The sequence below is a fragment of the Varanus komodoensis genome, unplaced genomic scaffold, assembly GCF_004798865.1.
Source record: "Varanus komodoensis strain SLA01 unplaced genomic scaffold, ASM479886v1 scaffold1, whole genome shotgun sequence".
NCBI lineage: Eukaryota > Metazoa > Chordata > Lepidosauria > Squamata > Varanidae > Varanus > Varanus komodoensis.
The window spans coordinates 91,450,659-91,466,586 of record NW_025335268.1 but is presented as its reverse complement, the minus strand read 5'-3'; the positions used below and the strand labels follow the sequence as shown (position 1 = coordinate 91,466,586).

Below are 15,928 nucleotides of genomic sequence, written 5' to 3'. Positions count from 1 at the left end.
TCAAGATGGGCAGGGGTCAAGTACATAGGTACTTTGTTAACCTCTCCACATCCTCAGACTGCAATAATGGAAGTTGCTTTCATAAAACTAGACTGACATTTCTCTGAACACTTCCACTGGAACAATATCAATGACACAATTTAAGTTCAGACCAAATTCAAGTGATTTTATCCTTAAAATACTAACAAGCTTGTCATTCCAGACCATCCAGGTTTCCAAACATATCCTTTCAATGGCCCAAATGTAACAAATGCTATACTACTTGAAAAAGTTCTACTGGACAGTACTCCAGAATGAACAGGAAATGGAAAAGTAGGAAGAATACTGTGCTCAATTGTAGCTGCTATCTACACTAACTCCATTCTGGTTGTTGTCCTGTTGTTTCAATAACGATCAAGATTATCTGATAAATAGGGGAACTGGCTGAGGGCTTCAATATAAGAGAGGATGTCTGGGAACAAGCCTGTCAACTGCTGTTCCCACACAGAGTAAGATCTGCACTCCAACAGGAGTACGAGTCATGTCAACGAGCAAATCCTCCAAAACATTCAAGAATGTTACAGATAATACAAGTTTGTAGGGCTTGTCCATTTTAATGGATCCACCTCCCTTGCATAAAAAGAAATACCACTGCCAATCTAAACTGAACCAGGACATTATCTGAGATTTACAATGGGATTTTTGAGAAGCCCCCTTCAATCTCAAATCACTAGTTTCTCATCAAATCACAAATATTGGATCCAGAATGTGTCCTGCAGAAAGTATTTGGCTGGTGATATGTTGACACATCATGGTTACTATAGAGACCATGAACTCCTGAGCTGCCACCATAAAGGAACCCCAGCATGGCTGCTAAAATCCCCCAAGGCAAGTGTTCTCAGGTTTTTCAATCCCATGCGAAAGACTGCCTCAGTCAGCATGGATAGAGATTGATGGGGGATCAGTACCCCTGTTGAATTCCTGATCTGTTTAACTTAACATCTAGCACAAATACTCAAGCCTAGCACTTGAATGGACAGATCTCTTAAAGAGAGGAGTTTTTAAAAAAAAACAGATGAGAGCAATACCCCCCCCCTTATCTTTACCCTCAAGCTTACTGGTGCTCCAATAGATACCATTTCAGCTTTCTCTTGTGTCTCTGAGAAGGGAAAACTCATACTTATCACCCATGCTCTGTGTAAATGCTTCCCTGGAAAGCATTTTCCATTCTTATGATTATTGTCAAATTAATGTATTGATCAGGAACAACAACTGTAGCCAGTATTACACCTATTACACAATATAATACTTGTTTTGTGAATTTATTTTCTCCATTCACAACTCCACTAATTCTAGTTAACCTAAGCAATTATATTACTGCATGATCCAGTGAATCTTTGCAGTGAACAACATTGCCAATAGTTAGACTGAAACCTACAGTAAAAGTTTTAGAAAGTTTTCTCACTGGTGTTGATATTACAAATATTATTCAAAACTTCTCTGAAAAGGGGAGAGAAAGACTTACTTGCTTCTACCCCAACAAACAGCATTAATTACATATGTTTTACAGGGATACAGAACTTCCACTGATTTGCTTTAATATTTTGAAGAGAAATAACTGCATACCTCAGGTACCCCACTACACACTACTGTTTTAGAAATTGTGATCTGCTTTCTAATTCCTCTGATCTACAAACCACACATTATGCATAGTCTCTCTATGACTACAAATGAATTCCTACTCCTATCAAAACAGTAGCAGCTCAAAACAGCAGAAATTCAACTATCCGACCACTACATACTAAATAAAAGCTATGATACAAAAAACAGTTATTGTAGAAGAAAAAAAAGTTATGCTCCTGCTGCCTATAACTTACCGTATACAACAGTTCTTCAGGAGTTACAGGGCTGGTAAAAATGGTGCGAAGACACCTGAGGCAAGCTTCAATAAATTTAAGATCTGGTGACAGTAATCCTGTGAATACAAGTTGAGATACTTTTTCTACTTCTCACAAGTTGTGTCATCAAAACACCAACACAGTAATGAAAGTGCAAGTACCTTGCAGTAAGGCTGGTATGATATGGCAGTCCAGTAGAGATTTAACATTGTTTTCTGTACCCATTGCAAGGCTTCCTAGCACAACTGCACATTCAGTTTTCAGCTCGGTGTTGGAGGTTTCTTGCTGAAGCAAGTAGAGCAACCTATATATGGGAACACAAAGGAACAGACTTACTAAAGAGAATTCAACCTAAACAGAGTTTCCTATAAAAAAGGAGGCAGGTTCTACCAAGAAGGAAAATTTCAATTTACATAGTTTAGCACATATTATGCATTAAGTGCATACAAAACAGAAATGACATGATCCTTCTCTGGAAACTACACATTGCACATTGAATGGGAAAAAAGAGATGATAAGGTAAGGAATCTGAGGTTACTTAGTCCTCCTCTAAATTAAAAAAAATCAGAATATCAGATAATAGGTAAATGCTCTGGATGCTAAAATTTATAGAAGGGACAGGATAGGTCACACTGGGGGTGGTATTGTTCTATATAGCTAAAGAGCATTGAACAAAATAAATTGCAGATTGTAGCTTGACCAAATCAAGAAACAAATTGGTGTGATTATGAATACCTGGCAGAACTGTAATTTGGTACTGGAGACAAATAATTTTCCTGACCAAAGCTCCAATGTTGCTTTTGAAAGAAAGATTATGGAGATAGCCAAGAGAACACTTTATAATGATAGACAAAGGAAATGTACAGTAAAATCAGGAAAAAGAATCAATCTTTCTAGTTGTAATCCATGATTATTCCTTAAACTAGTATGTACTTTTCCCTGACCCTCTTGGCTAAAAGACCATCTCGCCATCCCTTTAAAGACAACTCAGTAGACAGTTCACCAACAACTAGTTGACACATTCTTTGTTCCTTTACAGTTGGGATTTCCAGGGGTATCTGGGGTATTTGGACTCTGAAGTATGTCCAAGTATAAATCCATCCAACTCCTGCTCAAGCATTGCAGCTTCTCTGATCTGTGGGAAGAAGGTTTAACAAGTCCACTGCAAAGGAAATGTACCTGCTGCCTCTGGAGGTTTGAAATGCTCTTATTAGCTAATCTGTGGTCTCCTTTCACAGATTAAACTTAATTTTTGTGCCGTCATTTCTGGGGACAGAAATGAAAATACTGGGCAGCCCCTCCAAGGTGCCACTGTGACAATCTGAAGCTGGTGGCTGCCCAAATGGGAAGCAGAGAAGCTGGCTGTCAAGCAGATTTTTCCAAAGGGGAGGGGGAGAACAGAGACAAGACTGCTGTGGCTCAGCTTCATGACAGTGACAGGGGGATATTGCTCTAGAATACCACCTAATGAATGAATAAGGGGAAGGAAAAAACAAAATACTTAGTCTTTTGGGCTCATTCTGGGTGCTTTGCAGAATAACCAACCCATGATTTGCTGCTGTGAAAACACCCAGTGTGTTGGGTACACTTGCACAGGAGCCCATATGCTGCCCACCATGCACCATATGACGCCACACTTTTGATATTTTGTGCCTTCTTTGCCTTTATAAGTCTTCTCCCCCACCCCAGCTTTCTATAATCATGACTTATACACACATAATGAATATAATAAAGATATGAAACATATGGTACAACATATTCATCACTTTTGGTAAATAGCTCAAGAATCATCAGGTCAAAAGCAGGTTACCATAAACAGTTCAAGCACATTTCTTCAAATTCAACAAGGGTTAGGAGCCATGGCAAAGTGTCCATGCTTTGTACATAAAAGGTCATAGCTTCAATTCTCAGAACAGTATCAGATAGCAGAACTTAAAGAAACTATGCAAGAGATTCTGCTGGTCATTGTAGGGAGTACTGGACCAGGTGAACCAAGGGTCTCAATGAGAACCAAACTAACATGCATTACATTAAGCTCCAACTTCAACTTCACCAGGTCTAGGAAACACTCCTCACTGGACTCTGTCCACTGCTGCTGCATCACCACCACATTATTATTAATTTTCTTTCTAAACCACTCAATACTGGAAGCTCTCTGGGAGCTTTATAACAATGCATAAAATACAATATGAAATGCAAACAACAATACATCATAAAATGCATTACAATATTTAGAAGTTAAATATAAAACTAAATTTAAAAAGCTACAGTAGCTAATGCAAGGCCTGTTAAATAGCTGACATAATGCATTGCAATGGTGTTGTGGAATTTAGTTTTAAAGCTTGATGATCTGAATGGATTCCGCAGGTTAGATGTACCAAATTTAGCTTAAAGAGAAACAATTTTGGCTCATCAAATTCTTCCCATAGGTTTGCTGAAATGGCAGCAAAATGACATTATTGTGTGTATGGGTAGAATGCAGTTGAAGGAGGTGTATTTGGTCTTGTGCTAGACATTCCCTACCCCTCTCCATTAAGCAATTTCTTTTTTAAAAATGGCTATATTTTTGTTAAAGAAAGACCTGTGGCACCAGAAAGAAGTGCCAGAAATTATGCAGGGTCCATGGGCCTTGCACCATCTCTCAACTTCTGTGTTCTATTTGCGTAATAATGGGTGAGGATTATTATTCCCATCTGAAATGGTTGCTAAATACATGAAATAAGGAGGTATTCAATCCTTTAGACAAACAGGCTATAGACCTTAAAGCACAGAAGTTCTTGCAGAGCTTGCACACTTTAACATGGTGAGGAGGTTTGAGAGTGTCAGAGAAGACAAGAGAAATGCAGGCAGAGGGCCAGAATATCTCACCAGGCTGGACTCCTAGCAGGGTCACCGAAGGTGGAAAGCTCAAAGCAGAAATGCTAGACCAAACATGCACCCAACCTCTACAGGAGGAACAGTTACATCAGCAGACGAGAATGATATCTCTAGTGGTGATATGGGTGGAGAAACTTCTCAAGGGAAGCTACTAGGCATCTTCAGTAGTGAAAAGCTAACTCTGAAGCTAACTCTGGATAGCACTGTGAAGTAGAAAGCAATGATAAACAACATCTGAATCTTCTTACCTTGAAAACCCTATGATAAAACAGTCCAAAATAAAACAAGAGGTTGTAGAAGAAGATGAGACCCCCCCCAGGTTGAAAGGCATTTAACGAGCCACTGGGGAAGGGCAAAGGATGAGTATGAATAGTGCTCTCGCTAATGATGCAACTAGATTAAAGTCTAAAGGAAGTCTACTGGCTGACATGCACAGAGATGAAAGGAAATTCTGTTGTGGCACAATACATACAATTGGAACATGAGAAGCATGAATCAAGACAAACTAGAAACCATAAAGCAGGAAATGGAACAGTTACACTGCAGTACTTGGTGTGAGTGAACTAAAGTGGACTGGAATGGTATATTTTCAGTTAGACAAACACAAAGTGTTCCACTCTGGAAATTACAAACTCAGAAGAAATGGAGTGGCTCTAGTATTGAGGCAAGATATAGCACGGGCAGTAAGAGATTATAATGCAGAATCCAACCAAATGCTCTCAGTCAGAATATGTGGAAAACTTAACATAATCACCATTCATGCCTACGTTCCATCAACAAATGCTTAAGAAGTATTTATGTAGGTGTTCAAGAGGAAATTGATAACACACAAAAACAAGAAATGCTGATTATCCTAGACAACTGGAATGCACAGGTAGGAAACAAAGAATCAATTATAGGAAAATTTGGGCTAGGGATTAAAAAAAAAAGTAGGGGAACATCTCACAGAATTCTGTGAAGCTAACCCCTCTGTTTACTGAAAATACATATTTCAAGCAAATGAACAATGACTGTATATATGCACATCACCAGATGACCAATACAGAAATCAAATAGACTATGGTTCAAAGTATGGTCTAAAGGCAACATAAGGCACTCACCATGTTGAAGCTAAGTAGGTCTAAACTAGCCTAAGCTAGGAAGAGAGACCACCTGGAAACCAAATGTAGCCAGCTTGAGTTCTCCAATGGGAGAAAGGTGGGTTATAAACATAATAAAGAAATAGAAGCAGGGGATGGAGAAGCTGTATTCTTGCAGCCAAAACAACAAAACAAGAGCAGACTGTGGTAGTGACCATGAACTCTTAATGTAAAAAACAGAGTTAAGCTAAAAAAGATCACTAAAGGAAGCATAGTGCCAAAGTAGAACTTAAATAATATCCCTGAGGAATTTAAAGTGCAAACAAGACAGAAGAACTGTGCACTGAAACCAGAGACATAAGAAAAGAATGCAAAAAGACAACTCCTGTAACAAGAAAGAATAAGCCTAGATGGATGACATATGAAAAAAACATTCATAGTTGCTAAAGACTGGCGAGAAAAGGGTGACAGAAAAAATCTTGAATGCCACTTTTCCTTCTCAGCTGCCTTGCTGGGTTGGGAATTGAAGGGATTGTTTTACAGTGGTCCCATTCTTTCCTAGAGGGTAGACCCAGAAGGTGGTGATGGGGTGGAGGGGAGACACGCTCCTCTTCAACTCCCTGGTCACTGATCAGTGGAGTTCCTAAGGGTTCTGTTCTGTTCCCCATGCTGTGCTGGATGAAGTTACACTACCTCTGAAAACTCAGGTTTGCAACTTGGGTGTACTGGATTCAATCCTAAAACTGGATGCCCAGATCTCAGCAGTGGCCCAGAGTGCAATTGTAGTTAAAACTAGTGCACTCTATGTGGCACTGCGCTTGAAAACAGTCTGGAAAAAGCAGGTTGCTTACCTGTAACTGATGTTCTTCGAGTGGCCATCTGTGCAGTCACACATATGGGTTCTGCACCTGCGCAGTGCCTTTGGCCGGAAGATTGAAAGCTAACGGTTTTTGGAGGGAAGCTCCGCTCCCCTCCCCCATGGGCTATAAAGAGCGGAGCGTCCGCCATTTGTTCAGTCTTTGACGACCGAACGTGCACCCCCTTGTGGAAAAATTCTCAGTATGAGATAGGAAAAAGGGATCGGTACCAAGAAAAAATGGGAAACTTTCGGTACCGATGAATGAGTCCACTCACCGACACCAAGTGGGGCTGGTGGGTGGGTGGTGTGACTGCACAGATGGCCACTCGAAGAACATCAGTTACAGGTAAGCAACCTGCTTTTCTTCGTCGTGGCCTCTGTGCATCACACATATGGGTAGATTTACAAGCTTACCATCAAAGGAGGAGGGAAGGTGTCCTCATTGTAGGACGGAGGAGAGTACAGCTCTACCGAAAGAGCAGTCCCGTCGAGCCCGAACATCAAGACGGTAGTGCCTGGCGAAGGTGCAAGGGTTCGCCCAAGTAGCGGCTCAGCAGACGTCATCGATCGGAACTCCGGATGCGAATGCAGAAGACGTAGCGACAGCTCTAGTGGAATGGCCTCAGGGAACTGTAGGCAGTTCGAGCTTAGCTAACTGATAGCACAAGGTAATAGTGTGGACTATCCACTTAGAGAGCCTTTGAGGAGTGACTGGGTCGCCCTGATCTCTAGCCGAATATTTAATGAACAGTTTATTGGATCGCCGAATAGACTCCGTTCGCGATCGATAAAAGGCTAAACAACGCCGAACGTTGAGGGAGTGCAAGGATCTTTCCAAGGGATTCGATGGCGATGGAAAAAAGGCAGGCAGTACAATGTCTTGTCCTGTATGGAAAGGTGTAGAGACTTTGGGCGAGAAAGATGGGTCGAGACGTAAAACGACCTTTTCTCTGTGGAAGTTTAGATAAGGAGGGTCGATGCGGAGGGCACAAAGCTCACTAGCTCTCCGGGCTGACGTGATAGCTACAAGGAACGCCGTCTTCCACGAAACTAATCGGAGATCCACAGTCGCCAAAGGTTCAATGGGGGCCCTCATAAGGGCCTGTAGAACTACAGAAAGGCTCCACGTGGGCATAACCGGTCTAATCAATGGATTAAGGTTATACTGTCCTTTCAAAAATCTCTTGAAAATAGGATGAGAAAACAGGGGTGATCCGTCGACTAAGCCACGGTAGTAGGCTATTGCGGCCGTATACACTTTAATAGAAGACGGCTTCAGTCCGGAGTGATGCAACTCCAGAAGGAACTGAAGAATTTGTTCAATTGATGAGACAAGTGGGGAGAACGAATGAGACTCGGCGAAGGTGGAAAACCGCTTCCATTTAGCCGTATATGACTTTCTTGTGGACGGCTTTAGAGCAGCGTCAATAATATGCTGAATCTCAGAGTGCAAGAGCATTGGATTCGAATTCGACGGGGTCTGTCTCGAACCAGATGGTACAGAGAGATTGTGGCAGTGAGAAGCACCCGCATGGTTGGATTCGAAAATCGGGGCCGAAGCGGTCGAAGTGATCGTCGATACCGATGAATTAATAGAAGCTGTAGGATTCGAGGCTCTCGAATCCGTCGCCGGCCCCAATGCAAGGTCAATCATCGAATCCGCCACGCTGTCAGATTCAATGAGAGCAAGTCCGGGTGACGAAGTGTGCCGTCCATTTGCGTTATAAGATACGGAAGTGTCGGAAGATGAAGAAACTCCCCTCGGGAGATGTCGAGCAGTTTTGCAAACCACGCTTGGCGTGGCCACCAGGGGGCAACTAGTATCCCCGATGCATGGTCGCTCACTATCTTTGCTACAACCTTCATCAAAAGAGGGATCGGAGGGAAGGCGTAGAAGTTCATATTGTTCCAGGGGATCATGAATGCGTCCCCTAGGGATGCGTGTCCGATTCCTGCTCTCGAGCAGTAAGCCTCGCACACCCTGTTCTGTTGGGTAGCGAATAAGTCCACATCGGGAAATCCCCAGTGCCTGAACAGATGGTTGCGCGTGCGAGGGTCCAGTTCCCACTCGTGAGAAGTGAAGATGTGTCTGCTGAGAAGATCCGCGTGCACATTGTCTGTGCCAGCCAGATGAACGGCCATCAGAGTGATGTGTCTCTGAATGCACCAGTCCCAAATTCTCATAGAAAGCCTGGCTAAGGTTGGTGACTTCGTCCCTCCCTGTTTGTTCAGATAAAAAACGGTTGCTATATTGTCCGAAGTTATCTGAACGATCTGATAATGAAGGAGGTCTTCGAAAGAACGAAGGGCCTTGAAGACTGCCAATAGCTCTAGGAAGTTGATATGATTCGTGGATTCTAGACGAGTCCACGTACCCTGGGTAGACAGGCCAGAGCATATTGCTCCCCATCCTAGGAGAGACGCGTCGGTGCCGAGAGTTATCGTAGGAGGTCGCGCCTGGAAGGGGACTCCCATCACTAGATTGGTCGGCTTCAGCCACCAGGACAGGGAGTGGAGCACGGAAGACGGGATCCGAATCAGTTTCGATTGTGGGTCCCTTTGAGGATGATACACCTTGTTGAACAATAGTTGTAAGGGGCGAAGCCGAAGTCTGGCATGTGGAACTATGGCAACTGAGGAGGCCATATGCCCCAGGACCCTCTGGATGGATCTCGCCGTAACTGTTCCCTGTCGACGGATTCGATGAATATGGTGAGCGAGGGTCTGCTGTCTGTCCCGAGGAAGGAAGGCTTTCTCCAACGTCGAATCCAAGTGGGCTCCAATGAAGGTGAGCGTCTGTGTCGGGAGAAGAGAAGATTTCTCTGTATTAATACGGAGGCCCAGACTATCTAGTAAGGTACATGTTGAATGGATGGCATCCAAGAGTCCTTCTCTGGACTGCGAAACCAACAGCCAGTCATCGAGGTACAGGTAAATTTGTATACCCTGAAGGTGTAGGAAGGCACAGACAGGAGCCACGCATTTAGTAAAAGTTCTTGGGGCCGTAGCCAGTCCGAAAGGTAAAACTTTAAACTCATAAAGTTGGTTTTCAACAGCAAAACGAAGGAAACGCCTGTAAGTTGGATGAATTGAAATATGAAAGTAGGTGTCCTTCAGGTCCAGTGAGGCGAACAAATCCCCTCTCCTTAACAACGGCAAAATGTTTTGCAGGGTGGTCATACGAAACTTTCTCTGTATAATAAACTTATTCAAGTCCCGTAAATCCAAAATCGGAAGTATACCACCGTCCCGCTTGGGGACTGTAAAGTATCTAGAATAGAACCCGTGGAGTCCGTCAGATGGGGATACTTGGCGAATTGCTCCTTTTCGGAGAAGTTGCTGTATTTCGTTGAGAAGTATCGGCGAACATGAAGTAACCCGGATCGGACTCGATGGGGGAACGATGTCGAATTCTATTCGATAGCCGTGTTGAACGATGGATAATACCCACCGGTCAGATGTAACCGACTCCCAAATGGGAAGTCGGCTCCGGAGCCGATCCCCAGATGAGAGAGGGGTGGGTATTTGAGGAGTGTGAGGAGTGGTTCGCCAATCAAGTCAGCGCTTTCTCCGATCGTCGAATCGGCGACGGCCCTGCTGGTATCTTTGCTGAGGTTGCTGACGGCGGCGTTGCTGTTGCTGCCGATGTTGAGGCTGTTGCCTGGGGTAATACTGCTGTCTGTAGGGCGGACGGTTCCACAGCCACTTACATTTGGGCAGCGACTGAAGCTCCATTCGTCGGGCCGTCATCCGAGACTCATGGAGTTTCTTGAGCTTATGGTCCGTCTTAGCGTGGAATAGCCCGGACCCATCGAAGGGCATTTCTTCGATGCGCCATTTGGTCTCCTCAGGGAAATTGGCGCTCCGTAGCCACGCATGTCTCCGAAGCGAGACAGCACCAACCAGTGCCCTCGAATTGGTGTCCACATGGTGCCTGGCTGTGGACGATTGTTGCACCGCCACGTGCATCGCCTCTTTGATGAGGATCTTGGCCAATTCGCCCTGTTGATCCGGGAGGGCCGAGACGACGTTGTTGAGACGCTGCATTATGAAATACTGGTATCTCGCCAACGTCGCCTCGTAATTAGAGATACGCAATCCCAAGCCTGAGGCTGCGTAAACCCTCCTGGCCAGTGCATCTACCTTACGGCCCTCCTTGTTTCTCGGCGCGGTATGACCCCTTGCCTCCCTTCCCTGGGAGGACTCCACCACGACTGAGTTCGGCTTGGGGTGTCGGAGGAGGAATGGAATGTCCTCCTCCCAAACCCGGTACATGGCTTCGTACCTCCGGGATGTAGGTTGAGGATGGGATGGCAAGTCCCAGGGTTGGGTCATCGCCTGCCGCAAGGTGGTAATCAGTGGCAGGACGATGGAGGTGGACTGCTCCCCGCGGACGACGTCGTATATTTTGTCCGTAGACGGCCCTGGCCGTTGGACGGCGTTGATGTCCAAAGATTGGACGAGCCTGCCCATTAGCTCCGCAAAGGACACATGGGACTCATCTGGTGATGCGGGGCCCTGGGAGGTAACCGCAGCATCAGGAGAGGTCGAATCCAAATCAGAGTCGACGGGATCCGCGCCATAATAAGGAGGAGCCAAAGAGGAAGACTCTGCTGGCGAGACGGAGTGACTGCTATCATCCCGTGGTACTGGGGATGAGCGCCTTGGATCCGGATGGGGCGGGCGGTCACGAAGGTGGAATTGTGGTTGATCCCTTGAAGCGGGATAGAATCCGGTCGAGTATGGCTCGTCCCAAGGTGGATAATAGGGACGACGCCAGTCCTCGACCCTCTCGGAGCGCAGCTCCCTAGAATGGCTTCTGCGGGTCCTAGGCGGGGTGTCAACCACATCCGCCTCCAGCGTAGCCGAGGGCATAGGGGTTGGTGACCTAGCCCTGGGAGGAGAGTCCTGGATCTCTCCATCCGAGATCGAACCCCGTTGGACAGCTGGCGGCGGTTCAACCAGGGGATCAGCCACACGGCGAGGAGATCCTTGAGGGGTGACCCTCATGGCTGCCCGGATCGCCGGCTCGGGTGGCGTCGGCACGGTAGGAGGCGCCGGTACCGACGCTACTGTCGAACCCGAGGTACAGTGTCGGGGTTGATCCGGATCCTTAGCCTTCGGGGTCGACTTAGAAGGCTTCTCCTTCCTGGCCTTTTTGGCAGGTTTTACAGCCTCGGCATGCTTGCGCTTCTCCCTTTTTTTCTTAGGGGAAGCTGGTGGGGCCCTCAAAGCGGAGGCACCTTCATCTGATGGACGGGAGGGCGGTACCACCGCAGCCGGGCAAGGCTTCTGAGCAGTGACCAATGGGTCGGACTGCATAAGAGCCCGATCCCACAGGAGTCTCCGGAGGCGGTTCTCCCGGTTTTTTCTGGCCTGTTTGGAGAAGACCAGACAGTGGGAGCACCTGTCAGTCCTATGCCCCTCCCCCAAATAGATCGTGCGGGTCGGATGGAGACATTTTCGATCCGCACTCCGCACACTTGCGGAAGGCCGCTTGCTGCGCCATCGCAAGAAGAAGAAGAAAAAGGAAGACAGTGCAGAGGGTAAGAATATATATATATATATATATTTTGAAGGAGGAATGGAACACTAGAACGATAGAAGAAGAAACTAGAAGTAACGAGTTTTAGGGATGTAAAAACTGGGAATGAAAGGAAGACAATAGCTACGAGGAAACGGTCAAGCGAAAGACGAAAGCGGCACGAGGCACAGCGAACGGCGTCGCAAAGACTGAACAAATGGCGGACGCTCCGCTCTTTATAGCCCATGGGGGAGGGGAGCGGAGCTTCCCGCCAAAAACCGTTAGCTTTCAATCTTCCGGCCAAAGGCACTGCGCAGGCGCAGAACCCATATGTGTGATGCACAGAGGCCACGACGAAGAACCTCAGTTGGTACAAAATAGGGCAGCTCATCTGTTGACAGGGACAGGCAGGCATGAACATCTAAGTCCTGTTCTCTGTCATCTGCAATAGTTACCAACTGAAGTCTGGGCCTGCTTTAAAGTGCTCATATTAACACATAAAGTCCTAAACAGCATAGAACTTGGATATCTAAAGGAATGTCTCCTCACATATACACCTACCCAAATCTTCAGGTGCTCTACAGAGGTACTTCTCTGGGAGCTACCTTTAAAAGATGTAAGGAAGGTGGCCACAAGGGAAAGGATCTTCTCAGTTGTGGTGCCCTGACTGCGAAATCACCTCCCCAGAGAAGTGCATCTGGCATTAACCTGTATACATTTTAATGCCCGGCTAAACCATTTTATTTTCCAAGTATTTTAATAGCAAAACATTTTTTGATTTTTATACTGGTTTTATTGATATTGTTATTGGCATAATATGGATTAGTTATTTGGTGTTATGTATTACTTATTGCTTATAATGTTGCTTTCTGGTGGATTTTTAGTTGTCTTACTAATATTAAATACGTATATTATGTTATGTTTTTATCTTGTACACCACTGAGAGCTCTTTGCTAATTAAACAGTTTATAAAAGCTTTAAATTAATAAATAATGCTGGAGAAATTGGACTGACAGAAAGATGGAGACGTGGATCCTAGATCAAGTCAAGCTAAAACTTTCCCTAGAAGCAAAAATGACTAAGCTGAGGCTGTCATACTTTGGACACATCATGAGAAGTCAAAACTCCCTGAAGAAGTTTCATGCTAGGAAAAGTTGCTGGCAGAAGAAGAAAAGAACTAATATAAGAAGGATTGACTCCACAACCTTGAATTTACAAGAGCTAATCAGGACTGTCATGGATAGGACATTTTGTAGTGCATTCATTCAGAGGATCTCCATAAGCCAGAGACAACACAATGGCACACAACAACAATAAACTACACTAATTGGGGTCAATCTCTTTGACACTAATACTAATTGCATAAACAAAGCTCTTATTTTACATCCCATGCAGAGACTATACAAAAGAAACTTTCTTTAATAGGATTGTACGATTATATTAATTAATCTTCTTTAGCAGGAGTTTCAGAACTGCATTCCATATAGTTGCTGTAACACTACACGTACAAACAAAATGTGTGCATAATATAACACCTCCAAACAACACATGACTAGATCTCTCACAGAAATGACTAAGCACTCCTATGAATTTTTTTTTTAATTCTAAAGCAAATTAAAAGGCAGTAGAAAATGTATAATGTGGGTTTTAATACAGTAGAATCAAAATCACTCAAACCTAAAAGTTATTCAAATCTCATTTACAGAGTTCATATTACAGACACACAGAACTGACTAGCTTATATTCATTAGAGAGCAGGGGCCAATCACAGCTCTCTTGAGTGAAAATGCATGATACATTGTCCAGATACACACAAAAATGCAATGCAGGAAGGAAGTGGCTCTGATTTGAATATTAATATATCATTCCCATTACTTGAAAGGAAAGATAAAGATACAAAAGAAACTAGGTTCTTTAATAGCATGCTTATCAGGCTCCTAGATGGTCTCAATTCTGCCATCCTTTGACTTTCACTGGACAGAATGAAGACATAATGTTGATACTGGTCATGACCCTCAGTCTGACATAAGCTTGGGAGTTTTTCTTTTAGGCAGTGCCCTTTACCAATCACAAACTGATCTTATGGGAATGAAACTGCTTAAGGGAAACTCAAAAGAACTTTAGAAAAATGTGCCCTTCTGAATTTCAGTCATGAATCAAGACATATCTGCTGCCACTAGAGGATGGGATCTTTTTTTTTTCTTTTCTTTTTTTGCTGCTGCAAATGTAGTATCTTCTCCACTGAATTAAGTTATGCAAATTAATGAGTGCTTATTTTCTTGGCATTCAGTAACAGAAAAAACAGTGAGAAACTGAGAAAAGCCACAGGGGTGCCAGGGCTGTTAGATGAAACAAATAAATGCCCTATTCCCCATTCCATCACTGAAATGTTTATTTTGCTCCTTGCTTTTGTTACATTCTACCACAATCCTTTTTAAACTATAAATTAAACAAAACCATGTTCTTCAGGATATGTTATATTACAATAAATTGTATTAGAAAATAGACTCCATATCCAGAAATAACATCTAGCCCTAGTGTTACCAAAGAAAGTACACTGTTTTACTGGTGTTTTCTTGAAATACGCTGTGGAATATTGTGCTAACTAGTTATAACATTCTATAAAAGTCCTGAACATCCTAAAGAGACAGTGACTTTTCCATCCTGACAATACACTATATTAGAAACACTTTAGTTGAATCCAAAAGGTCTATTCTTCTTGGGGATAATGGAAATTCTAGTCTAATGCATACGTAGGGCATCAGGTTGGGGAACACTAGACTAAGCAATATTAATACATATGTATGGAACGTCTCATATATATTATGTGTTTGACCAAGGACTATTTAAACATAGAAAAGTATACTGGCTGTAAACTCAGATGAACTTATCATTCCCTGTTTCTGGTTTACAGCTGTAACTGCCTATGGTTATACAGCCAAGTGGCATTACGTGTACACACAACCCCCCAAAAATATATTAGGTGCAGCAAAGGGGTTGTAGAATGCAAAAATTCCTTTGGTAAAAGCTTAAGAAGAGTGGGGAAAAAAGCAAAGAGTCTCCAGTGAGAAGTGAGCATGTTCAGTGACTATAAAATGTTGATTTTAGGAACTATGCTTAATTAACATGGAAGATTCCAAGGAGGAATGGAACAGTATGAGGCCAGATCACATGGGCACATGCCTCACACACCATTCAGACTAATATACAAAGGTATTCATGTCTGAACTGGAACCCAGTGTGCTCAAGCAGCAAACGATCAGTGTCAGCTTGCTGGATACAAGGAAACTTAACTATTCACTAGGGCTTTCTTTTCATAGTCTGACACAGTTTGAAGTGTGGAAAGAGATCCCCAATGCAGCACCCTACAGGATCTATTTATCTCCCCCACCTGATGTCCTTTCAGCAGCTCTGAAATATGTTTTCTTTCAAAAGAATTTCAATCTGATCACAATGATACTATGCTAGGCTGTTATCTGCTGTTTCTGTCTGTTTTGACCTTATCAAAACCTGCCTGTCCCCAGCTGTCTGTCATTAGAAATCTTTATCAACTCTTCTTTTTAAAGCAGTGTTTTAAGAGTGGTAGTATTGCAGTATGAACTCATTGAATAAATAACTCTAAATTTACTTTGATAAAATTTTGGAACCATCTTGTCATATATCTACTTTATGAACTTGCGCTTTCCCCTCCCTTCCTACATTATGCTATGGG

At 43.8% G+C, this 15,928-nt stretch overlaps 1 protein-coding gene across 8 annotated transcripts in view; it reads right to left on the bottom strand.

Moving 5' to 3' along the window:
- The window catches only part of ARMC8 (armadillo repeat containing 8), a 79,362-nt gene that overhangs the window by 41,484 nt on the left and 21,950 nt on the right, over positions 1-15,928 (bottom strand). For 5 of the 8 annotated variants that reach the window (XM_044434899.1, XM_044434907.1, XM_044434926.1 and 2 more), the window contains 2 exons: positions 2,039-2,181; positions 1,857-1,954 (listed from right to left, as the gene is read on the bottom strand). In XM_044434899.1, coding sequence (XP_044290834.1) covers positions 1,857-1,954; positions 2,039-2,181 — 241 coding nt within the window. The remainder of the gene's footprint in view (positions 1-1,856; positions 1,955-2,038; positions 2,182-15,928) is intronic. The other 3 variants (XM_044434962.1, XM_044434952.1, XM_044434944.1) reach the window with 1 other exon arrangement.